The 25,473-nt window shown below is 39.6% G+C and overlaps 1 protein-coding gene across 6 annotated transcripts in view; it reads left to right on the top strand.

Annotated features, from left to right (window-relative positions):
• The window catches only part of TNIK (TRAF2 and NCK interacting kinase), a 357,185-nt gene that overhangs the window by 193,694 nt on the left and 138,018 nt on the right, over nucleotides 1-25,473 (top strand). For all 6 annotated transcript variants that reach the window (XM_045539660.1, XM_045539658.1, XM_045539657.1 and 3 more), the window contains exon 3: nucleotides 17,526-17,582. In XM_045539660.1, the coding sequence (XP_045395616.1) occupies nucleotides 17,526-17,582 (57 nt within the window). The remainder of the gene's footprint in view (nucleotides 1-17,525; nucleotides 17,583-25,473) is intronic.

Raw genomic sequence — 25,473 nt, 5'->3', positions numbered from 1 at the left:
GTTCCTGTGGCATTCATATACTTGTCTGTTAGTGTACTTTTTTTCTCAGCCTGTTCCTGAGGCTGTGATATTATATTATCAGTGTATTGACAAGGTTTCCCAGTAGTTTTTGTTTACCAAATCATTCCAGCTCTCTGACAGGATCCTCTAAATTCTCTAGCTTTGATTTAGGTTGTGGAGTTTCTATTAATTACATCCTAAGTATTGTGGTAAAGAGTGAAAGTCCAAAGTCTTTGTTTTATAGGGCCCAAATCCCTACACAGCTGTCTCCTTTGTACACAACGAAGGTAGAAGTTCAATAGATCTGAACTACTGTTTCCTTCTATTCCAACTTTCTTTTCCCAATCATTTGCTTTAATACTGTACTTCTTAAGAGTCTCTGAGAGTATTGGCAATCCAGAAAGACATTACTCATAAATAATTATTGGTGCAGTTAAATGCAAAATAGTTAGTTATGAAGTTTATACAGATCTTTCTAAGTGGCTTCCTTGCTCCTTTTTCATAATCTCATAGTAATTTCAGGTCTCTTGTTGAAATCCAGACAAGCTTCTATGAAAGATATAGAGAGAACTATTAATAAATAGTAAGTTGTTGTCATCCTGTCACTATTAAATTGATTTTTCTAGTAAGTGAAGCATGTCAAATATGAGTATGTCAGTTAATAAAAATACAGTAATAAAGCTAATTTCCATATGACTTTTGGGTTAAATTTTGAGTCCAAAAATATGATGGTTTTCCTAATAGTATCTTCACCTAAAGCTGTGGTAGAAATACTAGATGACCAGACTAAAGAGTGATTTTGTACTGTCTAATATAAATTGGAACACAGGAAGTCCCTTTTTTGCTATCATTTGCTAAACTCATTGAGAAAAGCATTTTCCCCCTAGAATAAGTATGTCTGAGAAATATTAAAATGCTGATTATTTCAGCAAAAGAGTATCTCTGCTGGGAATAGTATAGCACTAAACACAAAGTTAAAATTTTATTTATGGCCCTAAAAATACAGCCTCTCTAAAATCTCAGTCTTTTTCAGCTGTTTTCTGCATTTGGGTTGTTCTCAGAGGAAGACAGAACAATGGCCAACAAACATATGAAAAAATGGTAAACATCTCTAATCATCAGGGAAATGCAGATCAAAACCACAATGAGATATCACTTATCTCCAGTGAGAATGACCTTTATGAGAGATAGGAACACTCATACATTGCTGGTGGGACTGCAACCTAGTGCAACCTCTGTGGAAAGCAATATGGAGATACCTTAAAGAGATACAAGTAGATCTACCATTTGATCCAGAAATCCCATTACTGGGCATCTACCTAAAAGAACAAAAGACATTCTATAAAAAAGACATCCGCACTCGAATGTTTATAGCAGCATAATTCTCAATTGCAAAGATGTGGAAACAACCCAAGTGCCCATCAATACCTGAGTGGATTAATAAAATGTGGTATATGTAACCATGGAGTACTACTCAGCTATAAGAAACAATGGTGATATAGCACCTCTTGTATTTTCCTGGATAGAGCTGGAACCCATTCTACTAAGTGAAGTATCCCAAGAATAGAAAAATAAGCACCACATGTACTCACCATCAGACTGGTTTCACTGACCATCACCTAAGTGCACATATAGGAATAACATTAATCGGGTGCTAGGCAGATGGGAAAGGGGAGGAGGGGATGGGTATATACATACATAATGAGTGTGATGTGCACCGTCTAGGGGATGGACACACTTGCAGCTCTGACTCGGGGGTGGGGGGCAAGGGCAATATATGTAACCTAAACGTTTGAACCCCCCTAATATGCTGAAATTTAAAAAAAAGCAAATTAGGAAAGAATATTCTGAATCTAATAACAATGATTTTCTCTTAACGAGTTAATCAAGGTGGATTTCTTTCTTCCTATTTTTCTTTAAGTTAACTATTGTATCTCCTAAAGACCACATATATTAGAGATTTTCTTTTTAACAATGTCATCCCCAAAATAAGATGCCATGATTTGATGTTGGTCATGATTAATTTTTTTTAAGTTTTCAAGTTCGTCAGCATGGAAGTTTTTTTTTTTTTTTTAAAGTTCAAAGATTATGGAGGTACAAATGTGTTTGGTTACAACGATAGCTTTTGTAATGCTTGAGTAAGGGTTATATGTGTGCCCTCTCCCAGAGAGTGTTCATTGTACCCATTAGGTAGGTTTTCACCCATCCTCTCCTCCCCCCACCCCCAATTGATTTCCATTGAGTTATACTTCCATCTATGCAAGTATGTGCTCATCAGTTAGTTCCAATTTAATAGTGAGTAAATATGGTGTTTGTTTCTCCATTCTTCAGATAGATTCTTCAGATAGTCCACTTAGCATAATGGTCTCCAATTCCATCCATATTGTTGCAAAAGGCATTACTTCATCCTTCGTCATGATGAGTACTATTCCATGGGATAAATATACCACATTTTGTTAGTCCACTCATGAATTGATCATTTGGGTTGATTCCACATCTTTACAATTGTGAATTTTGCTGCAATAAACATTCAAGTGCAGGTGTCTTTTTGATAAAATAATTTCTTTTCCTTTGGGTAAATACCCAGTAGTGGGATAACTGGATCAAATTATAGGTCTACTTTTAGTTTTTTGAGAAATTTCCATACTGTTTTCCATAGAAGTTGTACTAATTTGCAGTCCCATCAACAGTTTATAAGCATTTCTTTCTCTCTTTATCCATTCTAACTCTATTGTTTTTGGAATTTTTAATAAAAGCCATTCTCACTGGTGAATGGTGATATCTCATTGTAGTTTTAATTAGCATTTTCCTGAAAATTAGTAATGTTGAGTATTTTTTCATATGTTTGTTGGCCATTTTTCTGTCTTCTTGTGAAAAGTTTCTGTCCATGTCTTTTGCCCACTTTTTAATTGGGTTGTTTGATTTTTTTCTTGCTGATTTGCTTGAGTTCTTTGTAGATTCTGCTTATTAGTCCTATGTCAGATATATAGCTTGGGAATATTTTCTCCCATTCTGTAGGTTGTCTGTTTGCTTTGTTGATTATTTACTTGGCTGTGCAGAAGCTTTTTATAAATGCAAGGAATGAAACGATAAGAGCTCTAGAAGAAAATGTTGAAAAAACTCTTCTAGCTTTTGGCCTAGGCAAAGAATTTATGAAGAAAACCCCTCAATGGCAATTTTAGCAACAACAAATAAATAAATTGGTCATGATTGATTTTGAGGAAGCCTCTGAAATGGGAAAAAAAGGAAAAAAAACTTACATTTTTATAAATCTTCCTTTAGGAGTGAAGCCCATTAAAATGAAACTAAATTAGTTGTGCAAGAAATTTAAATAGTTTTAATAATAATTTTAGATTTATGATTCAGAACCCTCAGAGATAAATTTAGTGCTATATATATAATAGACAGTAAGTAGTCCATGAATTTAACCTTTAATTAACAGGACTGCCAACATGTTTGACTCCAGGAGATGCCATTCATATAGAAATGATTAATAATGGGAAGGGTGCTTCTTGGAGTTGTGTAACAATGTGATATGGGTAAGATAAGAAGGTGGTGTTGTTATAATTTCAGTTTATTGTAAGTATTATGTTCATTTTATGTGAAATTAGTAGATTTTCTTCATAAAACCTTTCTTTGTAAAAACTTGACCATATTCCAAAGTGCACTGAAATCCATTTCAATTGATAGAAATGATGCCTTTTTGGAAGTTTTTTTTGGCTGCCCTTTTCCTTAATGGTTGAATAATGTGTTTATTTATGATGTTATGAACCCCTGAACAAGAATTGTTCAGGCAACTCTATTGAAAGTTATCATGAACAACAAAAATGAAATGTTGTCTTAATAGTGTGAGTTATAAGAACTCATTCTGTCTGGTCTCTTCTGTTTGCATTTCAGTCCTGTAAAGGAAAACAGGCATAGCAAGTATTTCTCTCTTCCTTCCTTATAAAATTCATGAAAGTTAAAAACACTTGCCTAGAGCCTTATGGAAAAATTGAAAACTGATCAAATTTGAAATAGAATCTATATATTTTTACTCCTTCAATTCCATTGCATTTACTATTTCCAAAGATTTTTTATGGCTTCTGAATTTGTTTTCTAAAATGTAATCTTCTGAAAAAGATTTAACAGAATGTTTAAAAATGTAAAACCAGAAATATAATGTGCTTAAAAAGTATAATCCAACTTTTTAAAGTATGATACGTACAATTGTTACATATTTTCAGCACTCATTTATGAACTATTGACTGTCCATGAGTGGTTAATAAATTAATATATTATTATTGGCATTAAATTACTATCACTTAATGGTTTATTAAATCTAAGACAGATTTTCTGTTTAGGATTTCCTGGGATATCATGAGGTATATTTTAAAAATTAAAATCCTACAGTTTAGTTATTTTTCTTAACTGAGCATCAGTTTTATTTTCTTGGTGTCCCTCCTGAAAGTAGAAGCTACCGATGAAATAAGCCATTAATGTGGCAAATGCAAGATTGCTAAGTTAAATGCTAAAGAAGTGCAGGTTGATACTGATCTTTTGGTTAGTAGGCAGGTACATAAGGCCCAAGGTGATCGAAATCAGGTTCTGGCAATTAGGTTGAAATTAAGCTTGATATTTTCAGATAAGACACTGTTAGAGGAGATTCTGTTTTTGAGTCTTTGACCATCTGCCTACCCCTATTCCATAACTGGAAATGAGGAAGAGGAGGAAGGAAAAATTATTCTTCATGGTTTTGTGCAGGTCTGTGCCTGGCAGGAATGGGGAACCTGCGGCCTCGGGGCCACATGTGGCCTTCTGGATCTTGTGTGTGGTCTTTTGACCAAATCCAAATTTTACAGAATAAAGGGATTTGTTCTGTGAAGTTTGGATTTAGTCGAGGGGCTACACTTGGGGATCTGGAGCCTTGAGGCCACACACAGGTTCCCCACCCTCAAGCTAGCTCCATCTTCCCACATTTATGTCAAAGAAAGGTTATCAAATGTCCCCTTTGGTTCGAAAAGCACAGCCTCATTCTTAATTTGGAGATACAGTCACCCCTACTTCTATACTTAATAACTTTTAAATACTTTGTGCTATATAGCTTTTCAATATCCTGTATAACTTTTCAATATCTATTTTGCTAATATTTAAATGAAACACTTCTATATATTTACATAAATAAATCTTCCTAGACAGAAAATATATTAGATTATCAGGCATTTTCATTTATAGCTCTGTTCTTTATCCTTTAAGTTTAGAGCCAATTTAAAAAGAATTAAAAAAAAAGGAAGACAATACCTTTTGGCTTCCTTATATGCAAGGCCAGTGTGAAAGGAAAATAAGACCTGCAAAAATTTGATTTTTTGAACCTCAGTTTCCTTATCTGATAACAATACTTGTTCTATCAGAGTTGTTATGCCTTCAAGTAAGAGGTGCTATGATTTTTTAAAAAGAGAACAGAGGGACTTGTAGGTTTCCACAAAGATCTTGGGAATCCATTCACACAGCACATACTGATCAAGTGCCCACTGCACAGGCACAGAACTGCTACTGAGGTTGGAGTAGTGAACAAGCCAGAGAGAAGCCCCTGCCCCCCACAGTGCTGCCTTTCTAGAACAGAACATGCCTAATATACATGGCAAATAAATAAAACATATAATTGGATTATAAAGCAGGGCAGGAGGATAAGAAGAGTTAGGGTAGAATTGAAATTTTAGATATGGCAGCCAGGGAAGGACGGTTGGAGAAGAGTTCTTTGAGACTCTTTTGAGTCAAGACCTGAAGTGAGCAGGCAAGCACAGCAGAAGGAGGAGAAGTGTAAAGGCCCCGCCGTACGTTGGAGGAGGAGGAGGAGAAGGAGAAAGACCCTGGGCATGCAGTGTAGTGGTGGTGGGGGTAGAAGGAGAGGAGATCAGAAACGAAACCTCATAATAATACTAAAAACGCTACGGTATCATTATTTACCCACGCGCCCCGTCAGGTGTTTCTACATATATTAATTTAATGCTTACTACAACCTTCTGAGCTAATTATTTTATATTTGTTTTACAGATAAGGAAAACTATAGATCAAAATAACTCTAGGCCCACTGCATAGTCCAAGGTCACCTCATTCCTCCTCCAAAGCCTTTCCTCTTAACCTCCATACTCCTCTATAGAGTCTGCAAAACTCTAGCTACAAATAGGTGCTTCTCTCCTGGACCATGTGAAATCTGTGCTTGAGAAGATTGTCAAAAGCATCAGCAAGATGCTCTCCTTGTCCAGCTCACAGTCCCTGATTAATCAACCTAAGCTGGAGCCATGGAAATAATGGTGGAGAGAAGAATTTCACTGGAGTCGGGGAATCCTCACCTTGAGAGGAAGCCACCTGACAGGTCACAGTCAGATTGCAGCTAAATTTAGCTGCAAATCAATGCATTTACTGACTAAATCAGCTTCCCTCCCATTCAGGCCCGCCCAGAACTCAAGGCATATCATATTCACTTAAAAGAGCACTCCTTTCCAGCATGCCCTCATATTTCACCCATCTCCCCTCCCCCAAGATTTCAAACAAAAGTGTTCTCAGCAATATTGTCCTGGAGGGGAGAATGCAGGTTTCTGTGAGACACTCGAGTACTTAACTCTCAGCAACTAGCTTCCTAGGGATGGATATGTTTGCTGACAAATTGCTGTGGTCTATGCCAGCCATGACTTTGAAAGATTATGAATATGTAAGAGCCATCCTGCATTTATAAAACAACTTTCAGTTTTCTGATGTCCTTTTTGTCCTCTTGCCCTCCTCCCCAAAGAACAATATGCAGGTCTTTGTTCAGAAAACACAATTGCTAATGCAATCTGTGCTGACACAGAAGACATCTGTTGGGGGGAGGGAGGAGAGATATTTTCAGCCTTTGCAGAGATTTGGGTCTTCTGCTATTGCAGGTGGAACAATTAATGTGCCATAATTATTTCTTTCATCCACTGTGGAGAGTCCATATTTGGACGTTATTCTTGGAACAGAACATCTCCAAGAAACTTAAGTTCTTTAATCCTTAAATACCTAAAAAGTGGTGAATGGTTATCAGTAACATAGAATAATGTTGCTCATCTTATCCTCTCTAAAAAATTTGAACATTTACTTCCTTATTTCTTAGAAACAGATCACTTAATGTAGTTTCAAGATTCCTCCATCCCTGCATTTGAAGAACTTATCTTTGATAAAGGCAAATACTTTTATCCTCTTATAATTGACCATTATATTTTAAGCTTAAAAGTTCATCATGACTTATGTTTTAATCAAACAAAGTAATGTATTTCTGAATCGAGCTCCCAATAATTTGAAACTCTGTGGCCAGGTGCGGTGGCTCACGCCTGTAACCCCAGCACTCTGGGAGGCCAGAGCAGGAGGATCATTGAGCTCAGGAGTTTGAGAGCAGCCTGAGCAAGAGCGAGACCCCGTCTCTCCTAAAAATAGAAAAAATTAGCCGGGCATGGTGGTGCAAGCCTGTAGTCCCAGCTACCCAGGAGGCTGAGGCAGGAGGATCACTTGAACCCAGGAGTTTGAGGTTGTAGTGATCTATGATGATGCCACTGCTCTCCAGCTGGGGTGACAGAGCGAGATTCTATCTCAGTCAGTCAATCAATCAATAAAAAACTATAACAAAACCTTTAAGAGGAAAGAAAGAACACAAAATATGAAGGGTTATTGAGGAGACCTAAATATTGTTAAAAAATGAAAGTAAAACATTCTTTCCAAAATGAACATAGTCAGAATTATACCTCAGTATATAGACCAAATTCTGTTTAGTCCTAATAATACTTTATTAGTTTTTTAAAATTTAGGATATGCTACTTGATTGGGCGACAGTGCAGATCTGGGAAGAGGCCTCTTACACACACAAAAGCCAGTTTTGTGGTCTTGGGGGGGGTCTCAGGAGTCACTGGATATGAGTATTACCTGTGTTCTAAAAAAAAAGATGGGTGTTGGGGATTTGAGAAATATTCCCATCATCAGAAAGATTTTATCTATAAAATGCTACTAAGCAAAGAAAGCACAGTGCCACCACCATTCACCCAACATGCCTCCCCACCCGTGGGAGATCCCTGAGGGCAAGACCTTGTCTTTTGATCTGTGTACTATTAGTGCCTAGTGTGGAATCCAGTATTCCATAGAATTTGGCATTCATCGAGCTCCTATTAAATATCAGATTCTTTTCAAACAGAGTTTCTCAACCTTGGCCCCGTTGACATTTGGGGCTCAGTAACTTTTTGTCGGGGAATAGGAGTGTCCTGCGCATTATTGAAGGTTTAGTAGCACCCCTGGCTGCTAACCACTAGATGCCGGCAGCAACAATTTTAACAGTCCAAATACCTCTCCAGACCGTGGTCAAAGTCCCCTGGGAGGCAAAATTGCCCTGTTGAAAAGCACTGTTTTAAAGGGTGTAAGGTAAAGAGTTTACATTTTTTTTTAGGATAAAACATATACACCTTTTAAAATTCCTTCTCCTCCTTATATATAAATGTAAATATATCAATATACACACATAATATATATATGTGTATATATATACACACACACATAATATATATGTGTATGTATATATATATATATATATACACACACACATTATATGTAAACACACATGCACACACATTCTTACAGAGGAGACATTTGGTTGGGGACGCTCATTGTAGTCTTTTTTCCTGCAGGAATCATCCTGACTCCAGTAAATTGCACACTAAATTTCATCTGTCACCCGCGTTCCTGCTCAGATACAACTAAAGCCTATTGAAATTGATTTTTGTGTCAGCAACAGAGCAGGGATTCAGTAAGAATATGAAAGCTTCCCTTTCATTCCTAGTCTTTTCCCGCATATTACTTTAGATTTGGTGGGACCTAATTATATTCCATTGCTTCCCCTGCTGACATTTCTTTTGTTTTAATTAAAACTTCTGGAGGTTTGAGGACACTGTGGGAGACGGTTTATTCATCAACAGCCCTGATACAGAGCCAAATAGGTCCCCATTTGTGTTCCTGCCGCCCCAAGAATGATAGCTGGGAACACTGTGGCCCTTTGCTGCTGTTTTTTCCAAGACACTGAACATGGGGACCTGCTCTTGCTGCTGCGTAAGTCTGTTAAGTGACTGAGAAGGCGCTGTGGATGGACGGGCTTCCTACTGAAGCCTTCAGTTAGATGAAGTGAAATGCAGCACTGTCTTTTTATTATTATTGCCTGTCTCCTCCCACCCCCCAGCCTCTTGTGCCTGGTGGTCCAAAGCCAACCCCGCCCACTCCGACCGCGTGGTTGTAAATCTTGGACAATAGGGGCCGGTGTCTGGCTGTAATTGGCAAACCTGTGCAGGGCCAGGGCAGAGGGCATAATATATTATCTTCTTAATCTGCAGCTGGGAGGTGGGATGGAGGGAGCAAAGGGTCTACTAGAGGTCCTGAGGGGAAGATGGAGAGGGAGCTATTGATCTGAAATCTTTACAAATGAGCCCTCCTCTGCAGTTGGATGTCCTGCTTCCAGGTAGTATTGTCTCAAGAAGAGAGGGACTTTGACAGCACAGCATCCAGGCCTTGCTTTTCTCTTGCAGCATCTTTTTCTCTCCCTGACCCTTTTTTCAGGTAAACTAGTGAGATTATGGCATGCCGAATGCTAATGTCTGGCTCAAGCCTCCAGGGCCAACTTCAGTGACCCACTTTGTTAATTAACACTTGGAAAAGAAAACAAAAACAGAACCTTGTTGAACAAAACACTCACATCAGATGGCGTGGCTTTTCCCTCCAGTTATGAAACAGTAAGCCATTCGCATACTTACCTTTTTTTCTTAAGAGAAAAGCTTTCTGATACTCTTAAGTAGGCATTTTCCCAAATATTTTCCAAGTGTCTTCCAGGGTTAGCCCCTGATGGATCACTGAAGTCTCTGTTCATTGTGATTGGTGGCAACTTACAAGATTCACTAGGCCTGGAAACTTCATGTTTTCCACCGTGATTTAGGATTTAATCTTTGTAAGACAGTGTCCTAGGCAATGCCGGAGAATTTAACGGGCATAAGCCAGAGTCCCTGCCTTTGAGGAGCTTTCCATTCTAGTGTGTAGAAGCCATGTGCCTGGGGGGGGGGGCGTGGGGACTGTACCTTAAGGCCCAAAGGCATTAGGGACTTAGGAAACCCAGAGGAAAGAAGTTGATTCCAATACAATTCTTGGGCACTATTGTAAGCTATTCAGGGCACATTTAACTTTTTACAAGTTGCATCAAGAACAGTCCATCTTTGTGTCTTAAGGGGGTTATTGACCTCCCTACCATTACTATATCCACAAATTTTTAAATATTTCTTGGACTCCTAGGTTTCATAGAGTACTAAAATCTCACCTAGTCACCAGCAGTAAAAAAAAAAAAAAAAACAACCACTGGGAGCCAGCATATGAATGTTAAATTTTAAGTTTTAAAAATTGAAAACATTTCATAAATGGGCATTTTAACACCAAAAATCTTAAAATATAGAATCCTGCTTAAGTTGAATACCTCTTATTTTCTGAAAAATTTTACTACAATGTCCCTATTTTTCTCCTTTTATTGAAGTTGGTTATAAACTTCACCTTGGACTGGGGGCCAGGTACCAGGGCTTTTAAATACCATGAATAGCGCTAGGTGCCACCCTTGACTCGGGATAGAGAAGGCAATGGAGCTGGGTGGGGAGGAGTGGATATTTGGGGTGGCTGAAGAATTGGCCACATATGCATATTTTATCTCTATCCTTTGAGCCTCCACTTATTTCTGGGTTTAGTCCTCCCAGCAATGAATGCATGAGAGCCATGAATGATTGTGGTAGTTCTATGGTAAAAATTAGATGAGAGCCAGGGAGAGCTCTGCTTTTGTGCTTAGTTATTGCATTGAGAGGAGCTTCCCGGGAAGTGTGTTCCTACGTGAGGCCCTGGCCCAGAGGCTGCCTCTGCTGCTCTTGCGCTCTTGTCACCCCTCTGCTCGTCTGCCTCGCCACTGCTGTCACTTCAGCTGTGCGTGCCTTTCCTGGGTACAGGCACTAGGCTGCCTGCCATGGAGCCTGCATACATTAACTATTGCCTGCTAAAATTGTGATTATTTGATTTTTTTTTCCCTTTAAGCATCCATTTTGATTTATAAACTGAACCGAGCTGGCAGCCATGAAGACTGAGGAATCTGAGTTCTAACGAAGGAAAATGAAACACAGTCTCTTCTTCCCCACCTTGGGTCTGTGGCAAGCCTCAGCTCTCAGTTGGCCCACCTCTGAACAGTCTTGAAAACAGTCCATTTTCTGCCACTCAGAGGTGCCAAGCAGAGGAGTTCACAGTGAGTGGTGCTGAGATGGGAGCAGTGGCTTGGAAACTGTCCTGAGCTGGTACCTTGCTTCACCTCTGCCCCAAGTCTGGGAGTCTGGGAGCCGTGACGGCTGAGCACAGTTCTGCAGATACGGAGAGCAGGGTTTGTTAAGCTACTAGTGAAGGCACACGCAGGCCAAGGAAACACACAGGCTGCACTGAACCTGGGGCAACCTTAGGAGTAGACACTGTGCCAAGTATATTCTGTGAACGTTCATGTTCCTTTATCATAAGGATCTTTGGAGTCTTTTCATAAAGTTGCCTTGTCTGCCTCTTGGCCTCAAGACATGTTGTATCAGAGAAAGGTAGCATTCCTGAAGATGTCCAGATAGATGTCTTAACTAAGCTTTAATCTTACCTGGGTGTGGAACATCAGAGTTCACGTTCACTGTCATCATGACAGCTCAGAGGTAAAGCTGAAACCGATTTGTAGTTTCTTTGTGATCTGTGAAGAGGGAACGTAAATTGCCCTCTCTATAGAGTTTAAAAGAACTTCATCCACTTAAATTTGTCTTCTAGCTTCTTATTTATGAGGGAAATGATTGTAATGCCTGCTCACAACCTCACCCTATCTGGTTCGTACACTTTGTGGCTGAATAGAAACGCGGGGGGTGAGGAAAACTGATGTGGGCGTGTTGGAGGCTACTAAGCAGCAGAATACAATCCTCAAACCTCACTCCTTCATCCAGCCTGTCATTTAGCAAATATTTACAGAGTCCCTGCCGTGCTGAGCACCACGGAAGGCCTAGGGGAAAGATATATCCAGTCTACCCCCAAATTGTGTTCCTTTGGCCTCCTGTGACTGTCTTGACTCTGTCCACGTTTCACGTTCTCCACCACTTCCATGCTAATCCACCTTGGCATCATCTCTCAGCTGTCTCCAGGACGGAGCATGGCCCTGGGTGAGGTGGCTGCTTTGGTTGAAGGCAGTTCCTAGAGAGGGACCTGGTTGAGAGCTGGCAGGTATCAACCAGTCTGTAAGGGAGAATCTAGGTGGTGCATCAATGATAGATAGATAGACCGATAGCCAGATAGACGTAGCTAGAACAGTTGACCTGTAAAACAACAGCTGCCATTACTATATGTTCTACACTCTGATTTTTTTCTATTTGATTTGGTTTATTTTCATGATTCTGGTGATGTACATTCTGAAAAAAATCACAGTGGGCCTAGGGTAGGATGCCGTGGAAACACAAATGTGGAGCACTCATTTGCAATTAGGAAATTGAAGACGACTTCCTCAGTATAGCAGAGATTGAATCTAAGCAAAATATGAGGGAGAATGAGCTACTTACCTGTGTGTGGGGCTCCCTCAGTGGGAGGATGGAGATGATGGGGAGAGTGTCTGTCTGCATTTTCAGCAACCCTGGTTTGCGAGTGTGCTCCGCTGGAAACCAGTGTTATTTCCATGACCTAGAAATGAAAGTGCTCTCTCTTCCAGGCTCGAAAGCAGAAAGCAGTCTTGCTGTTCCTTAGAAAATAACAGCAATAACAGAGGTGAGGCTTAGGAGGCTATTTCAGACAAAACCATTGTTTTCTCTTGCATTTATTTTAGAGAGGAAGTAGAGGAAGGGGCTAAGAGCTGCAGTACTTGAGAGATATGGATTTCACCCTGATGTTGAATTCTTGTGTATGGAACAAGAATCAGCATAGCTCTTTACCTCAAAGGAGGAGAAAGGAAGAAGGGGAGTGGAGTAGTTTGTGTGTCTGAGGACCAGGCTGAACTGTGCCCCCACCACTGCGTGACCCCAAACGCTCCGCTTTCCCTGTTTTGATGCCTTTCTTCCTCCTCTCCCATGGGCTGGGCTTTTTATGCTTTAGGACATTATCTGACATTAGGCTTTCGTTCATACCGGAATATCAATTTTGTTTTTCTAGATTTAGTGTGTTCACAAGCTTTTGCTATTATTGGTTATGTCAGGAGGAAAAAAAATCACTGTGCATTCTTTTATTAAGAAATGACTCAGCAACTGCAGTCTGACAGGACATTTTCTCTAGTTTTTGTGGAGAAAATTTTTTAACTCTTTTGTCTCCCTTTAGAAGTTTTTTTCTTTTCAGAATGTAATTTTTAGTCCTTGGTTGAGCACAGATTTATTTAATCATTTAGAGACTGAGTCTCACTATGTTGCCCGGGCTGGCCTCGAACTCCTGGCCTCAGGCACTCTTCCTGCCTCAGCCTCCTGAGTAACTGGAACTGCTGGCGCTCACCACTGTGCCAGGCTTTGAATGTGTATTTTAGATCTAAATTTAGATGGTGTCTCTTTATATTTTTAATTTCTAAGTGGAAATAAATTAAAAATAATATAAATTTTGCCTTCAAAATTCTCCTGAACATCCTCTCTGATTCATTGCCTTGTCTCCAAATCAAAAAAGTAAATTCAAAAAAAATCCTATGCAAAGCAGAGATGAATGGTTCAATGTTTAACTCAAGTTAAGTAAAATATGAAAAGGCTCATTGAAAAAATTATTTTCAAATTTTAGTGATAGGAACTTGTAATTTAGGAGCTGGACGGCAGAAGTGGGATAGAGGAGAAGGGGTCCTGAGTTTAGACTCTCATTAGCTGTTAGATTTTGGCTGCGTCTCTAAAGAAAGAAGATTGGATTGGGTGCCTTAGGGACTCTTTTTACTAAGTTTATTTGTGATTTTATAAAGTTGCCTCTTTAAAAACTGCCTTAACAATGACTGTGCCTCAGGTTTTTAGTGATCTTTAGGTCAGTCGATTCCTTGCCATTCCCTCGATGTCTGCCTTAATCTGGATCATGATTCGGTTTGACATGCTCTGGTGGTGGAAAAGGCAACTCATGCTGGGCGGGTCCCCTCAGGGCCCTCCCCTGAGCATCCAGGTTTGACAGCTCAGCAGCCTTCAGTGTGCGTGGATACCTTTGCCCGGGACTGATCTGAGGCTGCTAATTGTTCCACCTCCAGAATCTCACTTGAACCCAAACTGCCATCCCAAGGTGTAGGATTCAGTCATCTGTCAGGCCTATTGAGATCTGTTATTTCAGCTTTGAAGTGAAATTTAAAATGAAGGAAAAATAAGGTTGTTTTCTTTTACAGTGCTACCTTCAGTGACGTTCATAGCTGTTAATAAAACAAAACAAAAACAAAAATCCACGTACCCTAAGTTATATTAAAAAAGATATTTTTTTATTTCAAACCAAGAATTGCCTGATGCCTTGTGTTTGAAATGTAACATGGATTGCTTTCATCCTGTCTAAGCTCTGGCCTTGGGCCAGTACCATGGGCTAGATCTGCTCAGCCCCAGGCTGCTGATGGGAAGAACTAGGTGTTGAGGTGTTCTCGCAACAAATTATTCACTCAAAGAAGATCTCCTACTTCTTAAGGAGTTAAAAATCTAGTGCAAAATTTCATTTACTCAAAGAAGATTTACTGCTTCTTAAGGGGTTAAATATCTAGTGCAAAATGTCTTAAACTGCACGTTGGCAGAGGTGCCCCAGGAGCTCCCATGTGGCAGAGGGGAGTTGGGGGTCAGAACAGACCAGACTTGGGTGGTCAAGCCTTTGCTAGAGCCACTTAAGGTTTTATTTGGAGGACAGGTTGTGTCACAAATGAAGCCAGAGGGGAGGGAAGGGAGAGAGGAAGGAAAAACAGAGATGGGAGAAGGACCACTGACCCTTTGAGCTCAGGGCAGTACTGGAAACATGGACATGTTCATTGGTAGACAGAGGTGGAGGCATTGACACAGTGAGGTAGCGGAGGAGGTGACACTCCAGTTCTGTGGTCCCCAGCTCCCAGGCTGTGGACTGGTACTGGTCCGTTGCCTGTTAGGAGCTGAGCGGTGGGTGAGCAAGTGAAGCTTCATCTGTATTTACAGCCACTCCTTATCAGTCGCTATCCCCCCATCCCCTGATCATTGGAAAAATTGTCTTCTATGAAACCGGTCCCTCGTGCCAAAAAAGTGGGGCCCACTGCTCTAGTTGAATCTAGAAGGAGTTTACTGGGGACTCAAAAAGGCAAAGGGCAATATCCAACAGACCCTCCGCATGTGTCTGCAGATCCCCTGCCCCCTCTCAGTGCTTCAATAGTGAACAGCCGTTGTTTAAGGTATGATACGTGGCACTTACTTTGAAGTCATCTGTTGATTGCAAAGCCGTTGATTCCTTTGCACAGGTCATTATTGCAGCATCACAGACTTACCATGACCTTGATGACCCTGGAGGTCATACAGTGTTGATCAGTGGAGGGCACTGTTGCTACCTCTTCCTCGTGTGGGTAAGATTGACTCAGGCTCTGCAGGAAAGTTGGTGTTCCCAGTTCCGCAGCAGTCGCACTACTCTCCCTGTCTACTGGGAAAACTAAATTTCCAAATGCTCCTTGTGGTGGAAAGAGTTGGTAACAATGATACCTACTCACCGCTCTCCTCACCAGCTCCTGAGCCCAGCCTCGGCACATTCTGCAGATGGGGAAACCAGGGCACATAGGAGCCAGGTGGTCAGGGGCAGAGCCTGGGCAAGAACCAGGCCTCTGGAATTCCCGTTCAGGGCTCTTTGCAAGGTAACCTGCCAGCCCTCTCCCTTGATTTCATGAACGTTGAAATGTGTATGAGGGGCTGTGCCTGTAACCACGTCGTTGTATTACTGATTTAGTGTCTCCTTTGTGCTCTCTCCTAAGTGAGGAGGAGCAATATGGGGGTGGAAAGGAGAAGGAAGCACTGGTAGAATCAGAGTCAATATGTTTAAAAAGCTGAGATATGTGGGGAGAAAAAGGGCAGGCATTATAGGCAAAAGTTAAGGGGCCAGAGGAGAGGGAAACATGAGGGTGGTAGGGGAGAGAAAGAGCAGAGAAAGGGAAAAGAGTCAAGAGCATGAAGATACAGTAGCTCTCAGTTATAAAATTGGCCCAATCATGTTGTTACCACAATTTTTAAAAATTTGGCTCAACCAAACTTGCATGTTTTCACCAAATTCAGCTACTGAATCTAAAGCACACCAAAACGATCACATATTCCCAACCCCATGTGTACATGCTGCCTTCCTGCTGTTGTTAATTCATAAACGTGCTGCTCCATCTATAAGGTGGGCACTCACTATTCCAGGCAATGGACATACATCGATGAGACATGGTCCTTGCCTTTATGAAACATATAGCCTAGTAGGGAAGATGACATTTAAAATTAATCAGAAGACAGGACCATAAATAATTATAGTCAGCATCTGTTGACAGCTGATCTGTGCCAGGCACTGTCAAGCACTTTATATATAGATATCTCATTTTCATCCTCACTGCAATTCTGTGATTTAGGTTAATTAGGAAATAATATTGTTGTTTTGATTTTTCAGATGAAGAAACTGAGGCTTAGAAGGCTAAAGGATTTGCCTAGGGTCATGTAGCTGGGATTTGAACCCAGTTGTACTTAGAAGCTATACTATATTGCCTGATAGCAGTAGTAGGTAAAATGTATTTTAGAAGCCAGATATAAAATGCATTTAGGAGTAATGAGTATGACCATCTTTGCTATTGTCTGAGAGTCAGATGTAGACATTGTTTTCTCAAGGAGCAAACCAAGAGAAAACACCCCTCTCACTGCATCCTATTCTCTTCTGATTCTGCTATGTGATTGTTGCTTCATTGTGGTTCTAAAGACCAAAGATGCCCACCTTGGAAAGCAGCTGCTAATGTTCAACACTGTCTCCTTGGCACAAATTTTGATTGATTGCTGTTTTATTTTAGGCCCCCTTTTAAAAGAGAGATAAATGAACAATCTCAAATGAATTCTAACAGAATCATATCCAGTTGAAACTCTTACAATACAAGATATTTTAAGAATGAAGGAAACTAAAGCTTCTTCCCATACCAAGTGTTTTCTGACAGAGAGATATTTGTGTATTCTCCACCCAGGCCTGGCCACCCTTCCACACAAATCCAGCTCTTGCACAAGCTTTTACCTAATGCCTTGGAGAGGAGGTAGAACCAAATTGTTCAACATTGCATTTTTTATTTAACTTGACACTCACTATGAAAATAAACCTAAAAGACAAAGTGTTAAGGATGTTTTACAAAATAAACACAAAATAGAAATGGATCCTCACCGTATTTAAGGTTTCTATGTGTGTGTTATCTGTCTCCCTAAATGACATACTGTATTATTGATCTAGGTAATTGTTCTTTATGGTTGGAATTGAATGCTAATATTGCTCATCAGAACTAAATCTTATTTTTATTATTATTATTTTCTTTACAGGGTCGTCATGTCAAAACGGGCCAGCTTGCAGCCATTAAGGTTATGGATGTCACAGGGGTAAGTATCTTTACCTTGCCATCTCAGTAGCTTTGCAGATGCTCCTCGACTTAGCATTGGGCCTATGTCCTGATAAATCCATTGTAAATCAAAAATATTGTAACTCAAAAGTTCATTTAATACACCTTATCACAGCTTAGCCTAGCATACCTTAAACATGCTCAGAACACTTACATTAGCCTACACGTTGGCAAAACCATCTAATGTAAAGCCTATTTTATAATAAAGTGTTGAATATCTCATGTAATTTATTGAATATTGTACTGAAAGTGAAAAACAAAATGGTTGTGGTGGTACTTGAAGTATAGTTTCTACTGAATGCAGATCACTTTTTGCACCATAGTGAAGTCAAAAATCGGTAAGTTGAACCATCGTAAGTTGGGGACTATCTGTGTATTTGTAATAGAGAAGATAGTGATAAAAAATGTTTTTCAGGAAAATAATCTTCCTAAATATCTAATATCTTTCCCCACTTGCAGTTAACATAAAGAAGTAAGAGTGTGCAACAGCTCGAGACATGGGCACATCATTCTGATTAAATTTCATATCTATATACTGCCTTACATAGAGTGAAATGAGTGCCAATAATTTACATAAACAGAACCACAGATATTTGCATATGAAGTCAGAACAAGGATTTCAAGCTATTAAATGAATAATATTGAGATTATTCAGAAGACATGAGTCTTAACAGTTTTCCCAAAGGTCTACATAACATTGGAGTAGGCAAGAGCTTGGATAGCTCTAAAATCCTAGTAGGATATTTAATGTGAATATTTTCCCAAAGAAAATATTATTGACCAAATATTCATAATAAACACAAAATCTTACCATTATAGAGCAACACTGAAACTAAATTTCTACCTGGATGATCAAAAGCAATCTAAGGAATAGACTTAGTTTTAAATGCAATCTAATGCTTTCAATCCTTTTGCTAGGTCTATTCAAAATATTTTAATGCCTTTTCAAGAGTATAGAGTGAAAGTCAAACATGAAAGGATTCAGTGGACATCAAAAGCATGTTAATAGTTTTGTATTGTCCTGGGAATTCTTCTAAGATGTCTGTCTGCTGTACATGAAAGCTAGAAGACCAAAGTCTTCCATTTGGCCCAGAATTGAATTATTCAATATAAGTAGACATAGAGTGAATGGGTCACACACAGATAACAAGAATAATATACAAATAATAAAGACAGCCAGTGTGTCTGTACATTAGACTTCAACTCGTACATTTTGAGCCCCATTTGTCACCTTTGGTAAGTATCTGTTATATAGTAGTTACCTATGATAATACAAATTTTACTAATTTTTATGTATGCCACACATTGTACTGACTTTTTTTCTTACTCCTATTACTGATCTGAATTCCTTTTTAAATTACATATATTTTTATCAAGTAAAAAATTTTGTTCCCATATGTTTACCACTTGGATAAAGTATGACTTCGATTTATTTGTTTTAAATACATGATTCAAGTTTCAGATGTTGCAAAATAGTTCAAATATTCATTGCCAATTAGTTTATTAATTCACCTGGCCTTTACTGCATAAGAAACTGCATGTAAATTATATTAATTAGGTTTAAGCTCTGCCACTTAAAACAGGAAACCCAAATGAACAAAATAATAGAGAATTAAGCACGATAAAAGTGTCATGATCTCTCAAGTTAAAGGAGTCTAGAGGTTGACAGTTCAGGGATGTGTGTCAGTGATGTGGTGAAGTAGAAGGATGTTCTTATCTTTCTGTTCCATCATTCTAATGCATGGCCTCCACACTTAAGGTCACTTCATGGTTCAAGATGGTTGTTGATTTTCATTGATCACACTCTATGATATGCAAAAAATGGGGAGGGGGGAGCAAAAAGATACAGAAGAGCCCCTTCCAGGGAAATCTTTTCTACTTTCATACAACATTTCTACTTACCTCTGCTTCCATTGTTATATCTAGCTGCAAGGGAAGCTGAAAATGTAGTCTTTTTTTCTACCAGTGTGTCCAGTTAAAAATCTAAGTTCTGTTAGTCAGAAATGAAGGGAGAGTGGATATTGGAATGATCAATTAGTGGAGTCTGACACAAAAATTAAAATCAGGTAGTATCAGTCCCTGCATAGAAACTCATTATAAATGTGCAAACCATTTACAAAGCTCCAACCACAGAACAAATCAGAATTTGTTTTGCAATTCAGCTGAAGTCATACTACTGTATTTTCCTTAGAGTGAGTAGGATCTCTGTATAATGAGATGTGCTTGGCAGTTTAACAACTAATGATTGTGGATGAAGTCCAAGACATTCATGCTGTAGATTGAGTTCTATTGTGTGGCTCTGAAGCACTACAGTTGAATTCCACTGACATCATTAATCTCAATGCATAAAGTGTATGTTGATGCACACAGTATGACTTGAAAGCACTGAATATTACTCTTCTAGTTTCTGGTACTATTTGTGAGACTTTTAATTTCAGAAAGCCACTCTTACTATTGCTAGATCACCTTACTTATCATTAAAAGTTACAGTTATTTGACCCAGAGTATGTATTTTAAGTTTGAAGAGTGTCAGTTAGGCTTTCTAAACTGGATTTCATTAGGCAACTAAGCCCTGCAGAAAATGATTTGAGAAATTATTTTCTCATTCTCTCAAGGAAGGTATGGAGGCAAGGCCATTTCAGATGCAAAGCAGTGTCAATCCATATACAATGGATGCTGTTTAGTATTTAGGCTTAATCCTTTTGGGGAACCCCTGCTGAAAGGAGCTAGATAGTTTCTGTGATTTAGTCACATCATTGATGATGACCCCTGACAAAGGCCAATGTAGATACACATCAGGAAATGTTTTTCTTATTTGCATGGTTTCATGGCAGCATCAAATGATTTTTGTATCACCCCCTTTTTGTGAAACTCGTGTAGTGCTTTTGGGAAAAAATCTATTCCATTTTGCCATGTTGTCTTTTGTGTATTATGGAATGCTGCAAAAGCTTCTTACCAATTATTATAATTGTGCTCATTATAGCTGCTCTGTTAAGAACTGAGATGAATTCTCAAAGGTCATCTTTGTTAATTGTATGCTATGACCTACTGCAAAGTTACTGTAGCTTATTGTAATGAAATTGATAAAGCCATAAGCTTGAAATCAATTTTTAAATTATTGTTTTTATTCTGTGTCACTTCGTTTTTTATAGAAAATAGCCACAGAGAAAACTGGAGATAATGCTTATATCCCTCCAGTTTTAGAGCTGAGCCACTTCCAGGTTTGTCAACATTTGCTTCAGAATTAGCACTTCAACTCAGAGTCAGTCTTCGAAGTTCTCTTAGTTCCTGAAATCATTATGGAAATTTCCCCCCTTCATCACTTTCTGGGGATTCCTTCGGCTGTACTTGAGTTCTCCAGATTTACCTACAACATCTAAGAGGAACTGGACCCTCTGGGGTAGTGTTTCTCAAAGTGGGCTACCAGCGTCAGTGGACAGGCTCATGATAAATGCATATTCCTAGGCCTGCTGCAGAATTTCTGGGTGTAGCCTCAAAACCTGCCTTTTCTACAAGCTCCTCAAGGAGTATCACATACACCAAAGTGAGAAGACCACTTTTCCAGAGTCTTGTATTTATTCTCTTCTGGCCACCAAGTGTGAAGGAACTGTGGTTCTTTGATAACCCTGTAAATAATTTCATTTTCATTTAAGTAAAAATTCCTGGTGTAAACTAGTTCCTTTATACAATGATACCCTGAAGCGCATATAGGACTTAATGAAATAATAATATTGTAAGCTTCCACCTTTACAATGACTGGTCCTGATTATATTTCTCAGGACACACTGGGTTGTCGTACCAAACCTCCATTCAGACTGCATCTAGCCAAAAGGGAATTTACTGGCTTGTATAAATTAAAACAGATAAACCTGACATGATTAGGAATTTTGTCTCTCCATCTCTGGGCTCTGCTTTCTTCCTACCAGCAGCTCCAGGCTCATGTTCTCATTACCTCTTTACCATTAGTCCCAGCAAAAGTGTCAGTCTGAGTATCATTGTCCAGCTTGGGGTTGCGTCCCCAGCCCTGGACCAGCCCCTGATTCTCTTCAGCTATGTCTGTGTTGGATGCCTGGCTCTCCCACTGGGACTGAGAGAGGGGAAGGTAGATGCCTCAAAGAAAAACCTGAGAGCTAGTATAGAAAGGGCTGGAAAGGTGCCGGGTAGACATAGTGGGTGTGTTTAATACTGATTTGGTCCTTAAGTAGTAGAGTGCTTCTCTAGTTATATTTTTATATTCTAGCCAAAAATAATAATAATGGTAGCTAACATTGATGGAGTGGATCCTGTGTGCCAGAACTCTCTTAAATACTTTCTATATATTAATTCATTTGATCCCCTCAGCAGCCTACAAACAGTATATCCATCACTAGCCCCAATTTACAGACATGGAAACCAGGCATATTAAGTATCTTGCTCAGTGTAACATGGCCAGTAAATGGTGAACTGAATATTTCAGCCTGAGCAATTTAACTCCATCCTTTAAGTCCATCCTCTTAACCACATTGCTGTAAGTCTTCGATTAATGTAGAGGGTATTTAGTGTTTCATTTAGTGTGATTCCTTTTTTATTGACTTATTCAACAAACATCTACTATATACTTTATGACAGGCACTGGAAATTCAAAGATGAAAGAATAGTCCTTTGCCTGAAAAGGAGGTGCTCACAATAACCTTGCCCTGCATATTTATGAATAAAGCTTATACCCTTTATAATAAGGCTATAAAATTGATAAACTAGGTTACATATAATGTTTAATGGGACTGTGAGGGGGCATTCCTCACTGAGCAAGCCCAGGAGGACAATCTTGGCTAAGGATACAGCGTGTGACAAGGCGTGGGGCCTCAGGGAGTGTTCTGGAGTAAGAGTGTGGTTTTTTCCCAGTAGCCTCCAGTAGTAGACTGTTTTGTCCATAATTAAAAGGCTCAGTGAATGTTTGCTGAAATTGGACAGAAAGAAAAGAAAAATCTTTCCGTCTTGGGTTGTTTGGAAGACTCGGGGCAACATGTTGCTCTAAGTACATTTGGTTCTTTCCTCCTAGAGGGAGGCAGTTCACTGGTGTGATTAGTAGTACGGCACCTAGTAATAATAACTACAGCCATAGCCAAAATATTAATAAAAATGGCTAATATTGATTGAGTGCTTATTAAGTGCCATGGACTGTTCTTAGTACTCAACATATATTAACTCATTTAATCCTTAAAACAACTTCGATTAGGAGAGTACTGCTGTCATATACATTTTACAAATGAGGAATTGAAAGCACAGAGATCCTAAGGGACTTGCCCCAGCCCCACAGATGGTAAGTGGCAGAGTCAGAATTCAGACCCAGCCAGTTGTGCACACTCCCCACACCTGTCTTACAGGATGAGAGATGGGGGGCATGGCCTTCAGATTCAGAGAGAGCTGGGTTTACATTCCACTCCTCTCCTTACTGATTGTGACCTTGGGCAAATTTCCTAACCTTTCTGAGCCTCCATATTCTTATTTGTTAGATGGGTAAACAAATACTGCAAGCTTGTTTTGAGGCTAAAATCTTGTAACTGGCATGTAGTAGGTCCTCAATACATGATTATGATTAGTCCTGGTAGGACACAGTGAATGACTGAATGGGACAGGCAATAGTAGTGAAAAGAGGATTTTAGAGTGTGCACTGAAATTCTGCAGTTGTATGTGGGAATAGTAGCCTGTCCTATGAACTAGGTGCCATACTTTTGCTAGTTAATTGATGCTTGTGTAAATAGTTTTCACTCAGCCCTGTCTTCAATACCTTAGTTGCAAAATTGTTAGCCTTACCCTGAGTAGTATGCAGCTGTTAAAGTGGCTTCCTAGAGCAAGATCCAGGAAAGAAAGTGGGGCTTGATTCCAGAAGCTGAAGGCTGAAATCACATGATTTCATTCACTCATTCACTTAAGAATGTAACTTAATCATAGCAAGTTACTTAAACGGTAATTTAGTCATAGTTCTGATTAGCTTTCAAGGACAGTTTAAGAAGAAAACTGACCTAGCTGGGTGGCCAGTAAATGATCTCTAATAAAGTGACAGCTATGTGAGATCTACAGGATGGGTAGACCTTGGTTAGCCAGGTGAGGGATGGGGGAGGGGCAGTCCCAGATGTGGGAGCTTCACCCTCAGGTGAGCTCAGCAAAGACTGGGAATCCCCACTAGGCTCCTTTGTCACAGAGACCCCTCTGGACAGCTCTTCAGGCCTTCTCCTTTGGGGCAGTTCCAGTAGATGTCTTTAGCAGACAGAAGAGTCTGATAAAGCACACGGTAAAAACTTTGAACAGAGGAAAGATAAACAAACGGGTTTTTTTGGTCTCCATAATACCCTGCACCTTTGGGGCTATTTCCAGTGCTTCAGTTCTGTATGCTGTACAGCATGTAGAATTTGGAAAGCTTCTAGAGTTCTAAAAATGAACAAGCTGAGCTGCCTACTCCATGCACACTTCAGCAGCTGTCCTTATCTTGTGCACAGATTGCACCCTAGGGATGGCTCGCGTGTGTCTGAGTCTCTGCACATGTTCCTGCGTGCTGAGTGTATGGCCTGTGTGTTGGGCTTATTGGATGGGTGTGCTCACATGTTAGAGATACTGCTTAGGAGCAAAAAACGGACCTGGGGACTATTGTCTGTACCCCCAAACTAATAAAGATGAGCACTAGTTTTTAAAAATGTGTTTACATCATCATAATGGTTTGATTCAATTGTGCCTTTCATTTGTGTTCCTGAAGGCATTTGCTCAAAATTATAGTTAATTCTTTTTCTTTTAGCCCCCTAGTGAGGGTTGAGATGTACATAGTGGGGAAACGGGCACACAGAAGTTGGGGTACTTGGAAACAGTGACAGGGCTGTTCAAATCTAGGTTTGCAACCAAGTTCCTGAGTGGTGGAATATAGGTCTCATTGGAATATGGGTGGAATGTGGGTCTATATTCCAGTGGTGGAATATAGACTCATCCTCTCCTTTGTGCTGCCAGCTCATCTCCACATCATATTTATGTCCCTCTTTTGATCTTACTCAGTTCTCTAGTAAACCTTTACTGGGCTTTTTGGCTAGACTTCCTCATAAATATTTTGTATTTTTTAAAATGACTTGAAGCTCACTATTTTATTTTTCCTGCATGAAAAGTCTTTTCTCATTTAGGGCCTTCTGGCTCTAATGAGCGCTCAAAACCAGGAACAGGAGCTTTGCATTATCCATATTTGTACCCCTGCAGAGCTTGCTAATGTGGAACCTGGCACATAGTAAGTGCTACACAAAATGATAATGTATATGTAAAAATAGGAGACCAGAAAAAATATAAAAAGTAGAAAACCAGAAGGATTAAAAGCAAATTGAAATTACAGGCCACAGAGAACTTGGTAGTTATCTTTCCTGGTCACCAAAGCCATGAGGGGAGAGGCTATCAATAACCCTGTTCATATTATTAGAAAAAACTCATTCCAACTCCTGTGGGCTGTTACCTGAATTTTTAAGTCTAGGTTCCTTGAGGTTATAATCCACCTATGTTTTCTCTCTTTTTCTTCCCAACGGGGTAACCTCCACGTGGCCTTTACAGCTCAGCTCAGACCTGGGTTTCTTGGGGCCAATTAGATCAGCTACTACATACTTCTCATGGTGGTAATTTTGCACACATCTGTGTCATTCTTTGATTCATACCTGTGTCCCTTACTAGATTATAGTAAATTTCACTGTGGCAGAGGTTGAATCTGTTATGCCTATTGTTTTATGTTTATATTGTTAGCATTTAGCATTATGCCTGGGATTATTAATAAATAATTGTTGAATGAATTTATTTAGCTTAGGGTTAATGTATACAGCAAATCCAGGTACTGCCTCCAGAATGTCCTTGCAAAGCCCTCGGTGCTGCAG

The sequence above is a fragment of the Lemur catta genome, chromosome 1 (genome assembly GCF_020740605.2).
Source record: "Lemur catta isolate mLemCat1 chromosome 1, mLemCat1.pri, whole genome shotgun sequence".
In the NCBI taxonomy this organism is placed as follows: domain Eukaryota; kingdom Metazoa; phylum Chordata; class Mammalia; order Primates; family Lemuridae; genus Lemur; species Lemur catta.
This window is presented reverse-complemented; position numbering and strand designations above follow the sequence as displayed.